At 36.1% G+C, this 24,603-nt stretch overlaps 1 protein-coding gene across 2 annotated transcripts in view; it reads right to left on the reverse strand.

The window, feature by feature from the left end:
- The window catches only part of UGGT1 (UDP-glucose glycoprotein glucosyltransferase 1), a 119,815-nt gene that overhangs the window by 49,414 nt on the left and 45,798 nt on the right, over window positions 1-24,603 (reverse strand). For both annotated transcript variants that reach the window (XM_077153430.1, XM_077153429.1), the window contains exons 12-18: window positions 17,407-17,498; window positions 15,913-16,063; window positions 13,934-14,053; window positions 12,755-12,840; window positions 7,232-7,367; window positions 4,643-4,774; window positions 211-375 (exon numbers count right to left, since the gene is read on the reverse strand). In XM_077153430.1, coding sequence (XP_077009545.1) covers window positions 211-375; window positions 4,643-4,774; window positions 7,232-7,367; window positions 12,755-12,840; window positions 13,934-14,053; window positions 15,913-16,063; window positions 17,407-17,498 — 882 coding nt within the window. The remainder of the gene's footprint in view (window positions 1-210; window positions 376-4,642; window positions 4,775-7,231; window positions 7,368-12,754; window positions 12,841-13,933; window positions 14,054-15,912; window positions 16,064-17,406; window positions 17,499-24,603) is intronic.

Below are 24,603 nucleotides of genomic sequence, written 5' to 3' on the forward strand. Positions count from 1 at the left end.
TAATGCTCTGAAATTAGCAGCAGTTAAAACTGCTACCACTGAACTGCATACTTTAAAACCTGCAGTGAGTCTCCAAATCCATTAATAGTTGCCTAAGGAAAACAGTGATGCTTAAAGAATTTTATTACCTACTACAGAGACTATAAAAAATGATTACAGTCAGTCAACCAAACCTTTCTCTTTAAAAATCAGCCTTGAAATGCCACTCACCAAATACACTGCTCTTTGAAAGAAGCTTGTGCTCTCCAAGATTTTGTGCATTGTGATGGTTTCTAACTCATCGGGATCCAGCTGTTCCTTTTCAAACGGCATTCCATTGAACAGAACCACAGGCAGTGGACCAACCCCAGTCTGCTGATAGTAGGTTCTTGCTTCCTAAAACACAAGGGACCACATTAGTAGACTTTAGCCCTTCATAACGCAAATGGAACAAAGTATATTTTTCTTCCATGTCTGTTCTAAAAGAAAAACAAATAAATAAAAATAACAATCACAAGAAGTACAACTGCTAAAAGAAAAACCTAAAGCAATTTCTAAAAATCAAAGGTGACATGGTTAGTTTCCTTCTTGGTAAATATGAGATAAAATTACTGAGTTTTTATAATACTAGCAAACCTTAAAATTAGAAGTGATTGTGTGTGTATTGATTTTAAGCAGTCTTGGGTAGTAAACATGAACTACATATATCATAGCCAGTACTGCCCAATAAACTTCCTATGATGATGGAAATAATCTCTCTGAGAGGTCCAACACAGTAGTCAATAACCACATGTGGCTGTTGGGTACCTGAAAATTGGCTAGTATGGCTAAGGAAATGAATTTTTTATTTTAATTCATTTTAGGTAAATTTAAATAGCCACATGTGTCTAGGGGTTATCATAATAGGCAGCCCGGCTAGAGATTACCATCAATTATTAGTGCTCCTGGGTAGACAGCTGAGATATAACAGTTACAGCCAATTCTAAATTAATAAGGGCCCATTTTAAGAAAGGAATAAAACCTTTAGAAAACAAAACAAGGTTATGGAAAAGCCTCAAACTTTGCTTTATAATACACTAAACCACATCATTTCCTTCTTCAGTGCAAAGGGTTCCTAGACAATAAAATGTCAGGGCAAAAAAATTAGCAAAGGATCTGAGATGGATGATTTCCTTGGACTGTCAACATAGGTAGTTGCCCCCTCAGATTTCAATCATAGACCCAAAACTAACTTTTTGGAGTAGAAAATATGTTATCATCTGAGATGTAAAGAGTTCATTTTTTATTTTAAAAATTAAAATTTTAAAAAATTGTTAACCACCTTGTAACTGATATTTTCTGAAAATAGCAGGATATAATTATACACTTTTTAATACAGGACAAATAGAAAAGTACTTCAACTGGGTAACTAAGACCAGTCATCATTAAAAGACTGCTTAGTTTCTAATCAGCTCTACCCACAGTAATAAACAAAGGTGTGATTTATCTCATGGGAAATAATATGGCACAGCCAAAGGGCCTTTTAGGTAATTACAATCATTTCTCTACATCGTTGTTTAAAAATCTTTCATTTATATGCCCCAAATCCTTACCATACTAATGATGTTTACTAAAATTTCAACTATTTCATAGAAACTCAATTTTAATATAATTTGAACTCTTAAAACTATCCCTCTTCAATCAATCAAAAAACAAAACACTAAGCAACCTTAACAAATACATAAAAGGTGTTTTCAGTGGAAAGGGAATGAGTGAAAGTCAGGAGTGGGGGTGGGGGAGAGGAATGACTGTAAACTTTCCTTTTAGTTGCTTGGAGAACAGTATGAAAAGACCAAATAGCAGAACGCAGGCTAATTATCAAAGATCTAAACTTAAAAATCACATGTGAGGATTTTCTCATCAACTGATCACTAAAAACACTAAATAATAAACTAGTACTAATCACAGGCAGTCTTATGAATGAATAAGCCACAAATTGACAATTAAGATTAACAAGATCTCAAAGTCAGTATGTCAAATGCAAATGTTTCTGTGTACATGATAGAAAAGATTCATACTGCTACTGAATTTGAAAGATTTAAAATATACACCTATCAGATAAGTTATCTTTGGTTTAGATTCTACTTTAATTGTACTACCTAGTTTTAGAAATAATTACTACTTTCAGATACAAAGATACAGTCACTTCAGATTTATTCTAAAAGGCAAAGACAAAGTACGTTGACATCTGCTAAAAGTCGTCAGTCTTTCTATTAAGCTATTTCAAAATAATTCCTTCTCTTAGGCTTTTTTGTGTGGGGCAAAGCATTTGCGGTTTTAAAAATCTTATCACCAGTGCCTGCCCATGCAAAAAAAAAAAAAAATCTTAATAATCATTACATTCTTAGGACTTCTGGAGATCTTCTCAACATGCTCACCTTAAGAATACTCAAGTAGCCAGAAAAATAAACAGCTTAAATTCAAATAATATTATCTGGTTATACAGGGAAGAGCCTCTAATCACTGCAGATGAGGAAATGGCACAGGCTGAAAACCAATGAGGAGCTTAGTCTGTTCTTCCACTTGATTCTTCAGCAAAGCAAAAATTTCAAACCAGAAAACACGTGTAAAAAAACCCTCTCCCCAATTTTGTCCAGTCTATTCAATTTTGTTCAAGCAGATACTTTTGACATTGCAACGTTCCACAATGAAAGTGCTACTAGTGCATTTTCTTCAATAGGATGAGAGAAAATAAGAGCTAAGCTTTTTCCGAATGTGAAACAGAAAATTTCATGAATTCCTTCAAGTCCTCGGTATTACCAAAGTGGCTCTGCTTTTTTCTCTAATTTCACTTATTCTTTCTCTATAGAGTACTTCTCTTGTTGTCTCTGTCAATCTGAGAAATCAGTAGGCACCCACATCAATATAATATACTTTATTTTAAACACCAGATTAACTGAACAAAAGGCTGTTATAATGCAACCACTCTCCAGGAAACTGAAATCTCATAAACAGCTAAAATTCCAGAACCAGACTTAATATACCTCAGACAAAGCAGATTTAAAACTAAAGCACAGAATTAAAAACAGGAAGACAAAAAAGAGGAGAAAGGCAGACATGCTGCCTCCTCTCAGATCTATCAGCTTCTGGTATAAATAGCAGTAGTGTAGAGCCAGTACTTTAATTAGTTTTGTACTCATCAAATTTACATGTATAATAAATCTTAGGATTTTCTTTTTTTAGTACATATATCACACTTGTCTCTAAAAAGGTAATTCCCAAGGCATTCAGATGTCATCCCTCTAGGAGGCTTTCACCAGTCATCTTGTCCCCAAGCTAGCAAAGGAACCCCTCACTCTTCCATTATCTCCACAGACAAAATGTAAACTTTCATACCCTCCACTGTTCGCTAAAACCTGACCGCTCACATTTTTTTTTGTCTCCCCCCAACTCACAGAGAATAGTCGTCACAGTTTGTTGAACTTTCTAGTGTCAGGGCTAGACTGCAGTCATCCAGTACTATTCCATGTGTTTAAAACTAAAACCTTGATGTAGTTCACATTATTTTATTCTACAGTATTTCAGATATTTCTCATATTGTTTTTATACTTTGTTTTTTTTAGTTCCTCTAAAACCAGGACTGACTTATAGAAGCAGATTTTCTTAATCTCCATTTGACCAAATTACCGGATTACCCAAAATTTATATTAAATCTGAAGCTGGGTGCTGCTCTCTGGGATGCTCACCCGTGTCTGCTCCCCAGATGGAGCACAAGCTTAGCAAGGATCAGTAGCATCTGTTTCAACATCAATTGCTTCTGGTAGTAGAAATACCTAATTTAATGTTATATAAACCAGTAAAATATGAGTGCAAAAAGAAAAAGTTGTTTTTCCAAAGAAAACAAAGCTGAATAACTGGGAAAACTCAAAAAAGGTGAGCAGATAAAACCAAGTGATACTCAATTAAGTGTGGGTAAGACAACGATAAATGACTTGGGAGGGAAATTATAAAAATCTAGAAAGATTCTGTATTCAGATGAAAGAGAAATTAAAAACAATTCATTATGAGTGTATTTATAAGAGCCGCAAACACGAACCAAAGGCATTGTTTTCCATTGAAAAAAGAGTTGGCAGATAAATACATATTTATATGTTTAAGTTAAAATAATGTATAATTTCAGAAACATAACATGTATTTTCAATGAGATGACCTACTATACCTGACTGCAACAGAGAAAAGTCATTTACTGTATTTAAATGTTAACAAAAAAACAGGGAGTTTCAAATTAAAAATTCTAAAATATTTCCCTGTATCATTAATACCATACTTTCTCATTTTGGTCATTGCATTTCTTAATACATTTCCATTCTTAAATTAAAAAAACAAAATGATACTTATTAAGTTGTATATCATATACTTCTTATGAATTGTATCTAGAACATGCTTCATACATCATTGCCTTAAAAAAACTAAACTTTCAATTTAATGTTAATATGCCACTAAAAATAAGTGATATCATCACAAGTGGAATATAAACATATTTTCAAATCCTGAGAAGTGATCTGGTTTCTCGATTTTTTAATGTGAGTACCTAAAGCATTATCAATAACAGCAACAATCAGAAAAGAAGAGAGGTAAGGAAAGAAAAAACTGCAGTACAAGGAAGTGTGCCAAAGTCTTTTACCTTCCGATTCTGGTCATAAGCTGAATCAATCCCCAAAATGCTATTCACTTCGACATTTGAATACTTGTTCTCCAGGACACTGACCACGTGTTTAACTTTCACCGTTTCTCCAGTCCTCACCTTGTTATATATCTGACAAAAGAAAAACCAGGTCACCAACTACATTTTTAAATCCATATTTTAAATTCTTTATTACAAAAGATTCCTGAGAGTCAAGGAATACATAGCTATTTTCCTTAAAAGGTCAAGCAGGGCAAGCAATTCTCCCATTTCCACAGTCCTCCTTAAGGCTCCTTCTCAGATTAGAAAATAAATCTTTTAAAATGACCCAAACAATCCATGGGCACATTAAATCCAAAAGTGCGTTAACGTAAGAAACATGTGAATATGTACAAGAAATCCCTGAAATAAGAGCTCACATCCATGACAGTTGGGGGGACGTGGGGGGGAGACTGCAAAATACATATGGCATAGTCCATTTCTTAAAACAGACCAAAACCAAAAGACAATAAAATTTCATCTGGATATGCGCAAACATCCAGAAGGAAAAAAGACAGCCTTTTAAAAGTGGCTACCTTTAATGAATATAATAAGGGCAAGGAGAAAGGAAAGACAGAGACACTTAATGAAACACTGAATGAGCATATATTACTTTTACAATTAAAAATAAACAGTAAGAAACGAAAACTTATATTATCGTTTCATCAAAGAAACACACAAAGCTGATCATCAGGGGGAAAGAAAAACATTATATAACAGACTTGAAATCATTAATTATCACTGGCAGCTCCTTTGAACCATTCATTCTCTATAGCCTTGCTGATAATTACCTTCACCGTTACTTCTCATGGAGAGCAGGGCAACAGCTCAACAGCTGGTACCCCTGCCACCTTCTTTTCCCAAGACGCACTCCATCGGAACGACTTTTAAAAATCCGAGTATGATCCCTGCCCCCTGCTTCTTTCTGCTCAGCACTGCCTAGAGATCAAAGTTTAAGCCTGAATGCCAAGCCCATAATGCCCTCCACAACTAGGCTCCCACGTTCCCACTCAATTCTCCCAGTATGGGCTCCAGCCATGCTAATGATGCGGAATCAACTACATCTGGTCTGGAGTTATTGTCCAACAGACTCTTATGCTCCCTGCTGGACTGAGGTGGGACCATTTCCCACTCCATGACCACCTCACTCAGGTGGAGGGAGGTCCCCTGCTACCTTGGCAGACAGTATTAAATTGGTGTTTCATGTGTCCCCCCAACTAGATTTGAAAAGGGGTGACGTCTTACTACTCTTTGTAGCCCCTGCAACTAGTATCAGCCCTGGCATATGCAGACTTTCATAACCCAAAAAAATAAGCAAGCAGTTTAATGAACAAAAATTGCCCAGTTGAATCTGTTAACCAATGAACACAACAAAGTTCTCAAGTGGTAAACTGAATGGTGTGCTTGGGAGGGGTTGGAAAAGGACAATGTAGCTTGCATATGTGTTTTTCCACAGTTACAAATGAAGAAAGAAAAAACTAAGGAAATAATGGCAATTAAATGGAATACCTTATACTGGACATTACAGGGTTATAAAAAAATTGGAATATAGAATTTTTAAGCTTTGTAACAATGTTAAATTTTTTCCACTTGAAGTGTTAACTGCACTTAAGGTAAATATAAGTGAATATCATTCTTAGGAAGCGTTGTGTTCCAGACTATGATATATGCAACCTGCCCTCAAATTTTCAGAAGATTGATAGAAGACAAATGATGATGGATTGATAGACATGTGGACAGACAGACTGATTCAGCAAAAGTGGCAAAATGTTAAACTTGGTAGATCTGGGTATCTGGGGGTGGGGGTATGTTGGAGTTCTCTGTGTGGGGTTTGTATTATTTTTACAACTGTTCTCTAAGTTTGAACTTATTTCAAAACGAAAGGCTTAAATTTAAAATACATATATAAGGGGTGAAAGCAAATTACTTTAAAGATGGTTTTAAAATAGGTACCACTGATCTGTAAACAAAAGAAGTAACTTTTTATATATTTTTTTAATATTCAAAGTATAAAAAAAGTTTTTTATATTCAAAGTATAAAAAAAGAAAATAGAGAAAGCTCTTGTTGAATTTTGAGCAAATGAATACATTAAATATACAAACAATATAAGCATTTCAGAGTTTCCAATTAAAATAGGGAAATCAGAGTTTCTCAGTAAGAATTTTATGACTTAATATTAAACTAAACCCTCATCAGAAAAGCAGATGATGGGCTCAAATCAAAAACAAGGAACATATATTTTAAACAAGTAAAAAAAGGATATCATCACATATACCAAAATGCATCAACTTTCAAATCATCAAGACACAAAAGACCAAGATACACTAGCAGTGTTCTCAAGGCAATTTGGCTTAGCTGAAATTGCAGTGATCTAATGTTAATTTTAATGAATTGCTAAAGGAAAGTTGACCCCAGAAATCCAAAACATGAACTTGGTGTGAAAGAATTTACTTTACATTTTCTCTTTATAGAAATATAGAATCCTCTTACTATACATTGCTTTACAGAGCAAATTAGATTACAACATTGTCATTTTAAACAAAACATACATTTGTCAGCGTTTGGAAGGCATGATAATCATCTACTTCTTGGGCGACATAATTATATGCTCTAAGAACAGCCACTCCAGCATCCTGCATCCCATCAACATCTTCAGAGTCATTAACCACAAAGATTAAGCCAATTCTGGGAGGGAGGAGGGAAAAAGAAGAAAAAGAAACTTATTCCAAAGAACACAACCTATTAGAATGAATGATAATCTGTACCCCACCCGAGTATTGTAGCTGATAGAGGAAAACCACCATTAGTAGAAAGCAAAGTTCATATCCTACTCTAACATGGCTGATAACAAACAGCATATACCACTTACAAAATAAAAATGAAGACTCTCAAAGATGACTCAGGCTATTTTTTTTTTGGTGGGGGGGAGGGGACTTGGACTTTTGTTATTAACTGTTTCTATATCATGAAAAGATTCTTTTACTGATATGAAGGATGTTGCTAAATTTTAAGTGGATGTTTTGATCTGTTTTAAAACAAAAATTACTACATAATGTTCTAAGTAAAATGAGAATTTACAAAAGATAAAAATATACAGAAAAGGGGATTTGAGATTAAACACTGGCAATATGAAAATCATAGGTAAATGGGAAGCAAAAAAGATTTACTACTGTTCTTCAGCAAAAAACTCTAACTAAGGTTAAATTGCATTAACTTTTTCTGGGTTTTTTTTTGGGGGGGGTATGTGATCCAGGAATTGCACCCAGGTCTCCTGCATGGAAGGCAAGCATTCTACCACTGAACCATCTGTGTACCCTCAATTGCATTAAATTTTAAATGTTATATGAATAAAATCTACAGATTGGCCACTATAATGAACATTGTCATCTGTGGCTACTGAGCACTAAAATATAGCTAGTCCAAATTGATGTAAACTTCAAGTTTAAAACATACAATGGATTTTGAAGGCTAAAATATCTGACTAATATTTTTATGTTGATTTAAGTTGAAATGATGCTATTTGGGATATTAGATTAAATAAAATATATTAGGAAAATTATTAACTCTTGATTTCTTTATCTTCTGTAATGTGAACCTTAGAATTTGTGATATAAAACAGTGGCTCTCATTCAGCTGGACAATACCCCAGTGCTGATAAGAAGGTGGAGTAATTTAACGTTCAGACCCTGCTGGTGAGGTTCAGAGAGGTACAGCCACTTTGGGAAACAATTGAGCATTACCTTGTACTCTCCACAGGACCTAGTTCACATGGAGGTCCACACTTAATCTGGCGCATGTGCCCGGGAAGATGGACAAGACTATTTGGAATAGCACTGCTGATAGAAACCGAAAACTGGGAAAACAAAATTTCCCATAACCAAACGGAAAAAGTGTATTATATTCATATAATACACTATTTTGCAGCAGTGAAAAGGAAAAACTATGCACAAACACAAAAGAGTCTCACATATGTCAAACTGAAGTTACCCAAATAGAGACAGTTCAATTCCATTTATTTAAAGCTCAAAGCCAGGTAAACTAAACCCCAAAAGTATACACAGATAGAAAAACGACTGATTGAAAGTGGTGTTTAAAGTCATGTATGTAAATACATTCTTGCATGAACTACTACAGATGTAAAATAATAATAATAATAATAGAAATAGAGAGGTATATGGGAAAAAACATAGCTATTGCAAACTATGGACTATGGTTAACACCAACACAATAATAGGGGAGAAAAAGGGTTATGGGAGGATTTAGGTTATTATTTTTTATTCTTACTCCTGTTTCGGAGTAATGAAAATGTTCTAAAATTGATCATGAGGATTTCTGCATAACTATGTGATGATACCATGAGTCAGTGATTGTATACTTTAGATGGCTTGTGTGGTGTGTGAATATATGTCAATAAAATTGAAAAAAAGTAGACACAAGTAGAAAAATGATTTTTAAAAATGGAAAAGAATAATTACCAAACAAATCAGAATAGCGGTTATCTTGTATAAAGGGAAAGTAGGAAAGGGCACATTTGTGGATTCCCAGTTCTGAAAATGTTCTCCTTCTTAACCTGGATGGTAGTTATATTAGTATTTTCTGCATAACTTTTTTTTAACATTTTAAAATAAAACATTTGTTTCATATACTATTCATTGTCTATGGTATATTTTAAAACATTAAAAGAGCCAAGGCAAATAGTTTTGAACAGAAAGTATTTGGTAGATGAAACAAAGATCTTACATTCAATGAACATGGCAAAAATCATATCTGACCAAAAAATAAAAATTGTCAGGTATTTGATTAGAAAGAAATTTAGTAATAAGGATTTTCTAAATGACAATATCAGCGCTTTGCATTAGGCTTTCTAACCTTTCATAACTTTTTGGAGCTCTTTCAAGTCTCCGGAGCTGTGAGGCTGGAAAGTTAGGTTATCATCTTTCTCAGATGAGTCAATGCGGTGCAGATAAATGAACGGCTTTCCTCAGACCACCACTGCTGGCCTCAGGACCTGAATGGCCAGGCCAACTCGGTGTGCGGGCACTCCGCTGTACTGTAATAGCTCCCCGAGAAGAAAAGGACAGAAACCTCGCCAGGACTAACTACTGTCTGGGTCCTTAAATGAAAGCCAGTGGCACACGTGGGTAAGGAAGCGGCTCATCAAATAAAGTAATTCACTGTGTAATCTTCACAGGCAGTACTGGCATTTAAAAAATAATAATAATAACCTGATACTTAAAAGGAAATTCTCACAACCCAAAAGCCTTGTCTTACTTTTGGTCCTATTAGAAGATGCTTTCCATAGGTCACAGAGTCATTCCTGATTTATCCAACCACAAAAGATACAGCTATTTAGATTTATTATACCAGATGCTGCTTTTTTCTTTCGAATTGAGACATTACTCCAACTTTCCTAAACAATTTCTGAAAATGTGAAGGTAATACAATAGAGCCACATCATACTTATTTGATCACAACTGTATGTGTTTAGGATTTTCTTTTCTTTTTTTAAAGAGGAGGGATGAGAATCCAAAAAGAGAAAAAGAAACCCTGTTTTAACCAGAAAATAAGGGATGAGTGATCCAAGGCTGCTCTTCTTTCACTTAGCCCTGTTTCCTGAAAACATTTTGGCATACAAACACTGTCATCAAACTCTTTGCAGTTCAACATGTGCTTGTGTGTGTGTGTTTTGAGGTTTTGCACAATGTAGTTACCAAACATAAGTGTGGTACTTTATCTCAGGGTTAAATGAAGAAACGTCAATCAGGAGGTTATGACATAAATAAAGCCATACGTACTTTATGGATGATTTAAGAGTAATTCTGAAGTAATTGGGGGGTGGTGATAGGGAAAGGACAGTTTTTAAAATCCTTTTTTTTTTTTCAGTGTTTAAAAATTGAGATATAATTTACATACCATAAAATTCATTTGTTTAAACTATGTGATTATATTGTGAACCACTGATCATGTACTGTGGCTGGACTGTATGGTACATGGAGCTATCTCAATAAAAATATTTTAAAAAATTCATTTGTTTAAAGTGTACAATTTAGAGGTTTTCAGTATATTCAAAACATTATGCAATCATCACCACTATTTGATTCACAGGCCATGTCTATGCCAAAAAGAAACCTCATATCTTTTCAGTCAATCCTTATTGCCTCCTCCCTCCAGCTCTGGGCAACTACTAATCTACTTTCAGTCTCTATGAATTTGCCTATTCTGGACATTTACTGTAAATGGAATCATACAGTACAGGTCTTTTTGAAATTGGCTTCTTTCGCTTACCATAACGTTTTCAAGATTCATCTATGTTGTAACAAGTTATCGGAACTTCATTCTTTTTATGGCTAAACTATATTACATTGTATGACTATACCAAATTTCTTTTGACAGTTCATCAGTTGATGGATATTTGGTTTGTTTCCACATTTTGGCTATTATGAAAACTGCTACTGTGAACATTTGTGTATAAGTGCTGGTATAGACATATGTTTTTAGTTGACTTGAGAATATACCCAGGAGTGGATCCGGAGTAATTTTCATTAAACCTATCTTACTTTTTGACCAGGAAATAACCTCTACAGATAAAATGCCACAGTAGAGCTAGCTCCAAGTCCTATTAAAAATATTTCAGTCTGAACTACACTTTCAAATGAAATATAGCCCAGACTATACAGTAGTACATGAATATTAACGCATCTGCAAATAACCATCAAGAGGTTGAACTCAAACTGGAATGCATTTTTCTTCTCCACTCCTCAAGAATCACTATGCTATGGATATCAAGAAGACTAGGATAAATCTACAGTATAAGCTTTCAGGAAAATAAAAAACAAAAACAAAAAACAAAATATGCAATCTATATCATTACACACACAGAGGAAATTCTTTATCCTAAAATACAATCCAGAGTAAAATAACAGCCAACTTGCCTTGGGCCTTTCCACCAACAATTCATATGCCTTTTTTTGCCTAAGAATCTAAGGACCTTTTCCATTTGAAAACCCACATCCTCTCTTTTGCCTCTGAATACACTTTCCAAAAATATTTCATTTGTGCCCACCATGTACCAGGAAAAAACGTCTTCTGATCCTTCCCTTTTTATTAAAAGATGTTTCTGGTTATAATCCAGCAGTTTATTCCCAACTAGGAAGTATTCAGATTCTGAAGGAAAAATATTATTAGACTCAAAATCTCTGCTTTTCCAGTAATCAAAGCTCTCGGTTTTCTTCAAATCCAATTTTTCTAGGACACTTTGTCCTTCCTTCCTATCTTAGTCTATGATCTTGTTTCCCTAAAATCCCAAAGCACTTACAAAAGAGCACTTGATCAAACACCTTCTTTTTTTAATTTAATTTAATTTTTTTTCAGAGTGTTTGCCAAGTATGCAGAGTACTTTCTCCAAGAAGGTAGGGATGTGACATATATATTACCCATAACACTTAGCTCAGGGGCTGGGCATGGAGCACATAGTAGCATTTATTAGCTAAAAAGTTATTTTCTTCTTTATTTTCAGGTTTCTCTAAGAATTTAAATTTGAACAACACGTAAAATTACCAGATCTTATTCAGAATGTAAGTAAAAATATCTTAACATTTATATATAAAACCTTCTAAAAAAACTGTTTCTTGAAGGGAACAGTGGAAACAGCTACTCAAGTCCCCTGTTGGTAGCTCTGGCAACCCAAGTGAAATAAATGTGCCTAACTGTACCTACAAAGGCTGCATGCACATTTATTCCTTAACTGAAGCTACTGGCAAAATTTGGTATATCCACTGAAAGTGGACTAGGTTTTGTGACACTCAGAAAAATTCCTGTTCATTGGGAAGCAAGCTGAGACCACAAACTACTTTTACATTTATTAATAATTCAATGGTGGTAAGCTTCTATTCATTGAAAATCAAATATTCTAAACCAAAAGATAACTGGCTTCATATGGAGCAAAAGATAAAACTGCCATTAACAATCCCCACTATTAATTATCCCACAATTCAGTAGCTACCAGACTATCATTTAAGAATGACAAAACCTCAGCTAAACCAGAAATATCATCAGATCAATATCAGTGTTACCTTAGTGGTATATGATTACTGAGGAACATTTCAGCTGTGTTAATCAGTTCTGCTGTGGTTTCATGAGCAGGATCAACTATGAAAACCTGTGAAGGGAGGAGTGGAATGGAAAAGAACACATGAAATGATGTTTATTCAAATGTCACCAGGCCAAATAAAAAGCTACTGGTCTCTGGACTTGAAGACATGTTTTTTCTAGCTACTCTCGCGTGACATAACAAAAGAGCTATACAAATAGAAGCGACCTTCACTTTATATGCAAGGAATGTGATCCTGAAATGCTGTCATCTTCTCTTGGTCTTAGCTAATTGCCTGAGAACAGCTGATTGCTGGCCCCTAATGCTTCTACTATACCAAATAAAAAACAAGTCTTATCAACTCTCTCACCTTCAAAAATGGAGAGTACCTTTTTGTGCATTCATTTCTTAAAGGATCTCTGAACATTTACAACAAATCCAAATTCTTAGACTCCAAAATATTAGCTATCACTTACTGGGCACTCACTATGTGCTAAGCAATTTCACAAATCCTATCTAATGAAGTTCAGATGAAGCAAGGAAGAGAAGAAATGATCGAAATTTTGACTGGGAAAGAAAAAAGAGTTTTCAGAAATAAGAAGAAAAATACACAGAGTGCAGAGATTTCTCCACATGTGTTGAGGAAGGTGACCTTGGCCCTAACCTGTCACCAGCTATGCAAGGAAGAGAAAGAAAGCAGAGGGATACAGGGGGCCAACAAAGACTGGTCTTCACTCTATGTTTAACAGCAAAATAAGGAATAACAAGAGTTGACAAAAAGACAAGGTACTACACTTTGAGCTACTAAATATAAGTGATTAAGATATTAAAAAAAAGAACAGGAGCACAACACTTCTTGGGAATAAAAAGACAAACTTAAAACAAGGACAACACAGGCTAGACCTTCACTTTATGGACTCTGGCACCATGGAGGCTGTGCTGCTGCTACAATAGCTCATGGCTCTAAAAATTGATCAGGACACAACCAAACTCTTCCAGTTTGAAATGAGAGCAGGACAAAAGACCATATCGGGAGATGTAGGGTGGTAAGACAGCTAGTAAAGGAGAGAAGTGAGCGTTCTAAATATGAGAAAAAGTAAGGGAGAAGAGGGGCAAGGGAGAGTTCATGACCAGACAACAGAGGAAGATTTACTTAACTTACCATGTTATGTAAGTTTTTTCTGATCTGCCGGATAACACCAGGAAAGGTAGGTCTAAGCAACTCTTGTAAAGTAGAAGGCCACGAATTGTATCTGCTATCAACTTCCAGGTTGTTGACCCACTAAACAAAAAGAATAATGCAAGGTGAGGTAGACATTTTAGTCTCCAGCTAGTAAATTTGAAGTAATAATTTCAAATTGTTTTACAAAGCATTGGGAAAAGATCATTTTCAAATTCTGTGTGATACAGAATTTAGGATACAAAGATCAAGTGGAAAAAATGAGTGACCTGCAACTTATAAGACTACCGTCCAGAAGGATACAGGAGTTAATAAATCAATAAGAAAAACACAAGCAGTCCCTTAGGAAAGTGGGCCAAGAACATAAATACTAATTTACAGACAAACCCAAACGGGCAATAAACCTGAGGATGTACACCCTCACTAGTAATTTAGGAAATAAGAACTAAAACAAAATGCAAATTAATGTGGGTGAACTGACAAAAATTTTAAAAGTTTGTCAATATCCAAGCATGAGCAAAGACACAGAGCAACGGGAACCCACCCAAATGTTGGCGTCTAGAACAATCACTTTTGAGACTGAAACCTACCACCAACTACTCCAGTTCTATGTTCTACCACACATAAATTCTCACACATGCATGCAAGGAAACAAATACAAAGAGAGCCATTCTAGCACTGCTTATAACAGAAAAAAATCAGAAACCAATGTCTATCCAGAGAGAAGTAGATAATAAACAGTATGTGCTACTTGCATGAAAAGGGCAGGGTGGGAATGTATGTATATATTTCTCCACTCGTGTATGCCTCCAGTACTTCTGGAAAGATACACAAGACACTAACCATACTTGTTCATTGCCTCTGAGAAGAAAAACTTGCTCGCAGGGTGATGAGATTTAACAATACACCTTTCTATACTTCTATATTTTAAACTCTGAATATATATATTATTTCTCTAAAATATATAAAATGTGATATTATAAAATACAATGTGCTAAACTAGATCTGAAGGTATCAACCTAAAAGTCTTGAAAAAAAAAGTTACATGAAAGATGGTCAAGGATAAAGTACATTCATCTAAATTTTAAAAAAACATACAAAACGGTACTACATATTGTTTATACAACAGTATTACACATTGCTTTATTTTATTACAAAAGAGAAGCATAAAATAAGGACAGGGAGAACTCACACCAACTTCTTTAGAGGAATTACCTGCAGGGAGGAGGGGATAGAATGGGAAACGGATATAAAGAAGGCTTCAATTGAGAGGCATATGGTTGTTAATTATGTTAATCTCTTTATTCTTCACAATTAAAACATTTTAAACCAAAAACAAATGACATAACAGTATTCCTCAAAATAAGTTACATCACCAAGTAGAAGTCAAGTAATGATCACTACATTACGTCTTTCAATAAAATTTCTCTAAGATAAATGTAGTACACAATCCATAAACCAGGTGAACAAGCCTGGAGTGCCTGGGGAGTGAATGATGTGCTCATTTCTAACACGTACACAATTTCTACATCATCTCCAGAGGGCACCCTAATTCTCATAGCTGAGGGGATTAAGGTCAGAGAGATCACAGAGCAGGTATTCCACATAGATCCTTCTCAAACTCTTATTAAAATAGGTTAACTAAACTTCATCTTTTTAGTAGTGAAATACAAATGTCACAGCAACAGCACACAAAACCTGTATGCAAATGAAAAACTACAAATTAAACATCCTTTCCCAAGAGTTGCTTGGCTGAATCCCAGAGGTACAGTCAAGATGTAACAACCCAACTTTGGAAGCACGTAAGGGCCTTCCTTATTATTACACATGGACCCACATAAGCAGTTGCATATCTTTGTTTCTTGGCAACAACAGAGTTGGTAGGAAGAGCTTACCTCCCACAAAAGACCACTGAAAATACCATAATAAAGCTCCCTTGACCCCACTACAGGAACACTTACTGAGATGGCAGGACTCCGGATGTCTACTGCGTAGTCGGCCTCCGAGGGTTGGATACTCAGCTTCAAAACGTTATGCAAAGAAAGGCCTTCAATTCCCAATCTGTGCAGACCCTCCATGACCTGCGCTTCATGCCTCAGTATATCAAATAAACTGGGGGGGAAAATGTCAGTGGGAAAAATCTTTAAAAATTGTGCACATGAATAAAAAAAACAAAACTGTGCCTATGCTATGGTGCCCAGTGTGAACAAAATGTATCCATTCAAATGTAATACAACTATCAGACCAGTTCAGAAATCAAATTGTCAAAGAATCCAGAACCAAGTAGGTAGGACTTCCTTCTTGGTTCATATTTATTTACACTTATTAACATATATATTGTGTATATAAATTATCTCTAAGTATGTCCATAATTGGAGAATGAAGTAACCCAAAATCTCTATTTTATACTGCATGTTTTTAAAAAACACTACAATAATCTCTCTGTATTACTTCTTACAACTGCATGTGAACCTATAACTATCTCAAAATAAAAAGTTAAAAAAATACAAAAACACATTATATTACATATCATTAATACATGTTTAAATATCAATATCAATATCAAGTTACACAGATGCATGCATAAGTAACCACAGAAAAGTCTGGAAAGTTCATACTAAACTTAGAGATGAGATGGGAAAGGAGATAGAAATGTTCAGGAGGGGGCTGACATAAAAAAGGTGAACTACTTTTTTAGCTCCCTTATTTCTATTATTTAAATCTGTTTACAATGAACAAGTAAGTACTCGGTTTGTAATATTCTGGAAAGAAAAAAAAGCAATGAAAACGGATATGGGCAATCTTTAATCTGTCTATATCCATTGTAGCAACTTATCACTAGCTCTGTATGTAAAAACTTAGATACAATAAATGTGAAAGAAATCTTACCAGGAAACCACTTCTTCTGAAACATTAGCTATAGTTTTTGTTTTTAATATTACAAAAATCAGTGTCAACTGTGCCCATTTTAATTCCAAGGAAAAAAGTTGAATTCACTGCCCACTCTCCCAACCCTAAAAAATCATGAAGACAACTTAGAGCTATCTTAATCCTGAGCCACACTTTAACAACAACAAGAGAGGTATTTAAAAGACATCTGTTGGAAGAATGCCTTCTGAACATCAGAGACAGCACCTTTGAATAAAATCCACCTTTTCCCCAAAGCAAAAGAACTTGCTTTCAGTGCATTTCTATAGTTAAAAGAAAAACCCACAGCACTAAAACGGCATCCCTGAAAAGCAGGCAGCCCTTAAATGTACACAGCATTTTGACAGACAGCGGCAACGTTTCACCCTGCTCGTCAGCAAGAAAAGCCTACCCATACACACTCACTGGGGTATGGGGCGCCATCAGCTGTACTTCACACTGCCAGGAGGAAGAATGAAAATACTAATGTGTCACAAACAGATACACAGTAGAAAACTTGCTCAGAGAATGGAAAATATTACCCATACCTGAATATATCTTGCGTATCTAAATCAATATGAAGTCCGTTGATGAATAGAGCTGAATCTCCTGGCTGTAATCCTAAAGTTCCTTTAAAATACTGGAAGATTTAAAAAAATTATTACGGAGCAATAAGAGAATGTTTAACAGAAAAAATTCAGTGTTTGTAGGCGTTATTATATGTATTATATGTACAAATCTTGACATCTGCTTATTTACTATGGGAAACTCCAAAGCCAGGCTAAGATTTCCTTCTGTGTGCTCCAAAAGCTGCTTTGTAGAATTTACTTTCTATAATAAACTGCCTCTTGAATGAAATAAACCCCTCTTACCATGCTTCTAGTGAGACTTAGTACAACTCTGCCCTGCAATGTCAGGGAATGAAATAAACCAAGTGCTGGGATCATGTTTTAAAAACAAAGCATACCTACATCAGGAAATAATAAATACATATTATCTAACTTCAATTTAAAAATAACGATATGCTTCTTTCTGCCAAGTGACACATTCACATATTTTAACTTTTTGTATTTCCTTTCCTAAATTGCCTGCAAGTAACTAAAGCTAATATTTCCCCTTAACCCTAACATCAAAGAAACAGACATATGTGTTTACATAAGAAGAGAAGTCCCCCTTGATCAAAGGAACTGAATAACACCCTTTAATAGCAAAGAAAAGGAAGTCATCTCCTTTATTTGGGGTCCATGCTGTACTCCTCCCACCTTCTACCCAGTGGTCAAGTTAAGTAGAATCTGTGGAATTTAGCTTAACTCTGCTCACCTGTGCCAGGGAATAGCTGCATACACTTACCACCCTTGCCTTTTACACTTCTGCCACTCTTCCCTGTTTGTAATGCAAATCAAGGCTGTGGCAGCAGGAATTTAACCTAAAAGGGCTTCAAAATCCCAACCCTGGATCAAGAGCGTGGTGTGGATAGCTTCAGGGCTTCCACCATCAGAAGCTTTTATCAGTAAAAACTGGCAAAACACATGAGCTGAACTCACCGCCCTCCCCTCTAAGTGGGAACTGACTCCCAGAGGTATAAATCTCCCTGGTAACCTGGGACCTGACTCCCAGAGATGAGCCAGGACCTGGCATCATGGGACTGAGAAAACATTCATGACCAAAAGGGGGAAGAAAAACATGAGACAAAGTTTCAGTGGCTGACAGATTTCAGAGTTAAGAGGTTATTCTGGAGGTTATTCTTATGCCTTGTATAGCTATCCCTTTTTAGTTTATGGTGCATTTGAGTAGCTAGAGGGAAGTACCAGAAACTGTTGAACTGTATTCCTGTAGTGTTGATTCTTGAAGATGATTCTGTAACTACATAGCTTTTGCAGCGAGACCACGTGATTGTGAAAACTTTGTGGCTAATGCAACTTTCAAGGGTATAGACAGATGAGTAACAACAACAACAACAAAATAGAATAAAAATAATTAAATAAAACGGGGGGGAGAAAAAGGGGTAAAAAAAATTGGCAGATTGCCATACTATTGTCAATGAGAGGGAGGGGTAAGTGGTATGAGAAGTATGGGTTTTTTCTTTTTATTTATTTTTCTGGAGACATGCAAATGTTCTAAAAATGATCATGATGAAGAATACACAACTATGTGATACCTAAAAAATACTGAATGTGGTGAAGAACTATGTGATGATACTGTGAACCATTGATTGTATGTATACATTGGATGGACTGTATGCTGTGTGAATATATCCCAATAAAATTGCGTCAAACAAAAAACAGAACTGGCAGAAACATCTTTCTCAAAGCTCCAGAAAACAGAAAAAGGACTGTAGTAACAGAGCATTCACTGAAACAAGTAGGTATCTACTCAGCAGTACCCCATACAGGAACTGTCTAAACAGTTGAAAAAGGGATCAGACTTCGACTAAAGATATGAAGGAAGCTAATCTGGATAGGACTAAGGTATATCAGAATACAGGATAAAGAATGATATTATGCATTTTTTTTAACTTTCTAAATTGTATAGTATAACATATATACAAAGCAAAGAAATAAAAAAGCAATAGTTTTCAAAGCACTCTTCAAAAAGTGGTTACAGGATAGTTCCCAGTTTGTCATGGACTACCATACATACAATCCTCTCATATTTTTCGTTCTAGCTGCTCCAGAATATAGGAGGCTAGAGGGCTTAAATACTTTATCATCACAATCAACTTTTTTCTCCTTTTTTTCTGTTGTGAACAATAACATATATACAAAAAAGCTATAAATTTCCAAGCACAACACCACAATTAGTTGTAGAACATATTTCAGACTTTGACATGGGTTACAATTTCACAATTTTAGGTTTTTACTTCTAGCTGCTCTAAAATACTGGAGACTAAAAGAGATATCAAATTAATGATTCAGCATCCATATTCATTTGTTAAATCCTATCATCTATGCATAATTCCACCATCACCTTTGATCTTTCCATACCTCTCACTGGGGTTGTTTGGGCTACAGCAATTCTAAATTTTTGATATCGGAAGGCTCTATCACTAATAAGGGATAGGGAGATGGGACCATCTGATGTTCTGGAGAGGCTGGGGCCTCTAGGTTTCAGGACTTATCTGGACCAAGGACCTATCTGGAGGTTATAGGTTTCTGGAAAGTTGCTCTAGTGCCTGGAGCCCTTGTGGAATCTTATAAATTGCCCTAGGTATTCTTTAGGATTGGCTGGAATAGTCCTGGTTGGGGGCTGGCAGGTTATGATAGGTAGCAAGGTCTACCTAAAGCTTACATAACAGCAACCTCCAGAGTAGCCTCTAGACTCTATCTGAACTCTCTCTGCCACTGATACTTTATTAGTTACACTTCTTTCCCCACATTTGGTCAGAATGAAATTGTTGATTCCATGGTGGCAGGTCTGGATTCATCCCTGGGAGTCCTCTCCACGTCCCAGGGAAAATTTCACCCCTGGATGTCATGTCCCATGTGGTGGAGAGGGCAATGTTTTCACTTGTAGGGTTGGCTTAGAGACTGAGGCCTCATCTGAGCAACAAAAGAGGTCCTTCAGAAGTAATTCATAGGCATACCTATAGGTAGTCTAAGCTTCTATGCTACCTACATAAGCTTCATGAGAGAAAACCTCATCATCGAGGGCATGGTCTATTGATTTGGGTGTTCCTAAAGTTTGACACAGTATCAGGAGATTCCCTGATAGTAAGATTTAATAGTTTCACATTCTTTCTCCCCTCCCTCAGGGGACTTTGCCAATACGTTTTGATTATCGGCTAAATATACTCTAGGATGTTTCCAGGCATTACAATAATCTATACAGGATTAAAGGACCTCTTTATCATTCTGTACTCTGTGTGCTTCACTTGTTCAAATGAGCTATACAGATAGGTTGAATTAGATTATATGCTGCAGAAAATTTCAGTTCCAGATCAAATAAATCTTTATTCCACTGGTCTCAAAGAGTATGGGTGGTTCTAAAATATAGAGTCTTCCTTACCCCTATGTCCTGAATTACTTTAACCCCAACCTGTTCAGCTTCATTCTTATCTCTAAATATCAGGTTATACATATAAAACAGCCTCTCAAAATCCAGAAATAATAATCACCACTCTGGACTTAATGCGTCTGCTCTAAAAGCTTACAATCTAGGCCCCTGTTTTCTTGTAAGCATTTTCTAAAGCATTGTAAGCATTTTGTTGTTTTGTCTAAAACAACAAAAATTGTTGTTTTTTTTGTTTCTGGCTTATGATATTGTCCATATTTTAAAACTTCAACTTCTGTGTGAGACCAAAGTGAGAGATGTTTATTTAGTGCAAAATTCATATCTTGGATAGTGCATTCCCTAAGTTAACTTGTATGGTCAGTTTAGTTGAACAACATAATTACAAGGTATCTTAAATACAACATGAGATCTTTTTGTTTTGTCCAGGTTAGTGTGATATCCCTATATATTCCAGAGTTAATTTGGACAGTGAATAAAGAAGTATTTGCAAAGTCCCCTTGAGGGACTGGGAGAAAGGAGGAAAGACTCAACTTCCCCATTTGGAGAATTTCTGATATTCTAACAAGCAGTGGGGACAATGAAATCAATAGGCCGAGCCATCGATCTTGGGGTTTGCCCCTATGAAACTTATTCCTGCAGAGGATAGGCAAAGGCTACTTATAATTATGCTTAAGAGTCACCCCTCAGAGAATCTCTTTTGTTGCTCACATGTGGCCTCTCTCTCTCTAAGCCAGCTCGGTAGGTGAACTCACTGCCCTCCCTGCTACATGGGACATGACACCTAGGCACGTAAATCTTTCTGTCAACGTGGGAAAAAAATCCTGGGATGAATCAGGATCCGACATCAATGGATTGAGAAAGCCTTCTTGACCAAAAGCGGTAAGAGAGAAATGAGACAAAATAAAGTTTCAGTGGCTGAGAGATTTCAAACAGAGTTGAGAATTATATCCTGGAGGTTATTCTTATGCATTATATAGATATCCCTTTTTAGTTTATGGTGTATTGGAATGGATGGAGGAAGAACCTGAAGCTGTTCAGCTGTGTTCCATTAGCCTTGATTCTTGAAGAAGACTGTATAATGATATAGCTTTTACAATAGGACTGTGTAATTGTGAAAACCTTGTGTCTGATGCTCCTTTTGTCTAGTGTATGGACAGATAAGTAAAAAATATGGATTAAAAAAATAAATAGTAGGAGGAATAAGGGGTAAAACAAATTGGTTAAATGAAAATACCAGTGGTCAATGAGAGGTAGGGGTAAGAGGTATGGTATGTATGAGTTTTTTTCTTTTTTCTTCTTATTTCCTTTCCTGGAGTAATGCAAATATTCTAAAAAATGATCATGGTGATGAATACCCAACTATGTGATGATATTGTGAGCCACTGATTATACACCATGTATGGACTGTATGCACGTGACAATTTGTCAATAAAATTATTTAAGAGGAAAAAAAAGAAGGTAAAACCCAAAGATAATATAACATAGGGATATAAACCTAGGTGAAAGAGTTGAGATAATCGCCTATTAGAAAGAACTGTATTATGAAATTTATTGTACAATAAAATTTACATAAATATATATAAAAAAAAGGAAAGCATTTTAAAAGCTGTAATTTCTGGTGGCACCCTGGCTGACACTGCCCTCACAGCTCACCAGCTCAGTACAGACCAGGAGGAGACTCCTAGTGCTCCCTGGTCCCGGTTCTGGAGGGAACACGCACAAAATGGGAGCATGTGTAACTGGCTAAATTTGCCTGACAGTGGCCTGAGGGATTCACTGTCACAGAACTTGCCTTTTGTGTAGAAGTTCATTGAGCCCTCCTACAGTCAAGTCGTGCTGCCTGGGGCAAGGGATTGAGGACTTGTAGGACATATAGTGCAGTGCCCAGGGCCATAAGGAAATGGTTTCCTAGGGAAAAGAGGACATTCATATCCCTGAAAGTGGAGGAATTCCTAGGAGACAACGGTAAAGCCTGCCAGGACTAAGTGAGGGGCAAGCTAGGAGAATAATGGAGAGCTGCATCCGCTGAGCACTGAAATACGTGACAAGGGAGTGAAGACCACCATGTCCACACATCCACTCCTAGGCTGGATGCACAGCCCCCTCTGACTAAGGAAAGACCATCCCTGAGGTGGCAATCACAGCTCATATCTATTTCTAAGGCAGAATGCTGGTAATACAGATGGCTGTATGTTGTGAAAATTCATCATAAAATACTTAAGATGTGCACACTTTTTTGAACTTACTTAACATATCTTTTTTTTTTTTTTACATAGGCAGGCACTGGGAATTGAACTCAGGTTTCCTGTGTAGCAGGCAAGAACTCTGCCAGTGAGCCACCATGGCCTGCCCTATGCATCTGTTTTTTACTAGAAAAAATTAAGAATCCAGGAAATAACAATATACTCTTCACAAATTAAATGTTCTGTCTTCATCTTGGATGGAGGGAGGAAACAACTTAAGGTAATATTTGATATGGTTCCTGAGAATGAGTAAATAAAATTTTCAACTAGGTTTTTTCAATTTAGTAAATATTTGAGAAATATATGGCACATTTGTTCCTCAGATTTATTTAACTAATATTTTACACAAGAAGATTAAGGAAAACGAGGGTGAAATTAGGGCATTGAGCACAAGCATTTCTTTTCTTCTCTTCCTGAAACACCATTAAGAGGTTACTAAGGGGACTTTTTAAAGTTATAAATCCACAAGGAAAAAGAGAACAGAAAAGAAAAACAGCAACAAATTTTGGAAAGAGGAGAACAGACAGATGAATAATAGCCATCTTAGAGGTCCTGGGAAAGCTAATACACGGCCAAGAGCAGGAAAAGCAGACAAGAACCCCAAGTTGACCTGTGGCACCTCAAAGAAAATGGGAACACAAGGGACACATGGATAAGGGGTGAACATCAGGCTGAAAACAAGAGCTGATCACAAGCCTTTTTAAGATAAAAGAGTCCCCAAGCTTCTGATGGTTTCACACAAACAGATAACTTCTGCAACCCCCACCACACACCCACTCGAGAAAAATCAGTGTCAAATTTCCTAGAAAGACTATATGGACTCTGAACAATGAAGAAAAAACTGAGGGCAGGGATTCCATAGTGAAATCACTGGGAAGGAGCGGAAGCTACTAAATGTTCTTCCCTAGGAGTCTTCCACAGCCCTGTATGCAGACTTCACTCTACAGGCAGATGAAAAGATCCTTTCCTGGGGGCTCTGGCAGCCAGAGGGAGATTTAAGTCTACTGCCTCTAGGGTTTGCCAGGAAATGGCAATTCTGGAACTCCCTAGTCAAAACCTTTATTCTTGGAGCTTCCTATCAGCTTTTCAGTGCTTCACTCTTAAACATACACAGCAAGCCAGGGACCACCTCAGATACCTGAGAAACACCTATGACCTAACAAGAGAGTAAGAGACACAAAAAGGGAATTTCAGAGGAAACAGATTAAGCAAGAGAAGAAAATGCACATATCCAACACTGATATATTCAGAGAGAAATGAGAACACCATAAAAAGAAGAATTAGAAGTTTAGCAAATAAGGTATCAGTGGCTAAGAGAGTTCAAATAGAGTCAAAACACTACTGTGGAAGCTGCTCTTACACAAGCTTCATTCAGACACTGCTACCCATCAGAGTTCATCAAACCCCTACCAAAACCATTCCTGCCAACCCTAAAGCAAATGAAACAAAATAAGGTAATTACTGACTTGAGAGAAAACAAATTTGAACATG

This window comes from Tamandua tetradactyla, chromosome 3 (genome assembly GCF_023851605.1).
Source record: "Tamandua tetradactyla isolate mTamTet1 chromosome 3, mTamTet1.pri, whole genome shotgun sequence".
Taxonomy (NCBI): Eukaryota; Metazoa; Chordata; class Mammalia; order Pilosa; family Myrmecophagidae; genus Tamandua; species Tamandua tetradactyla.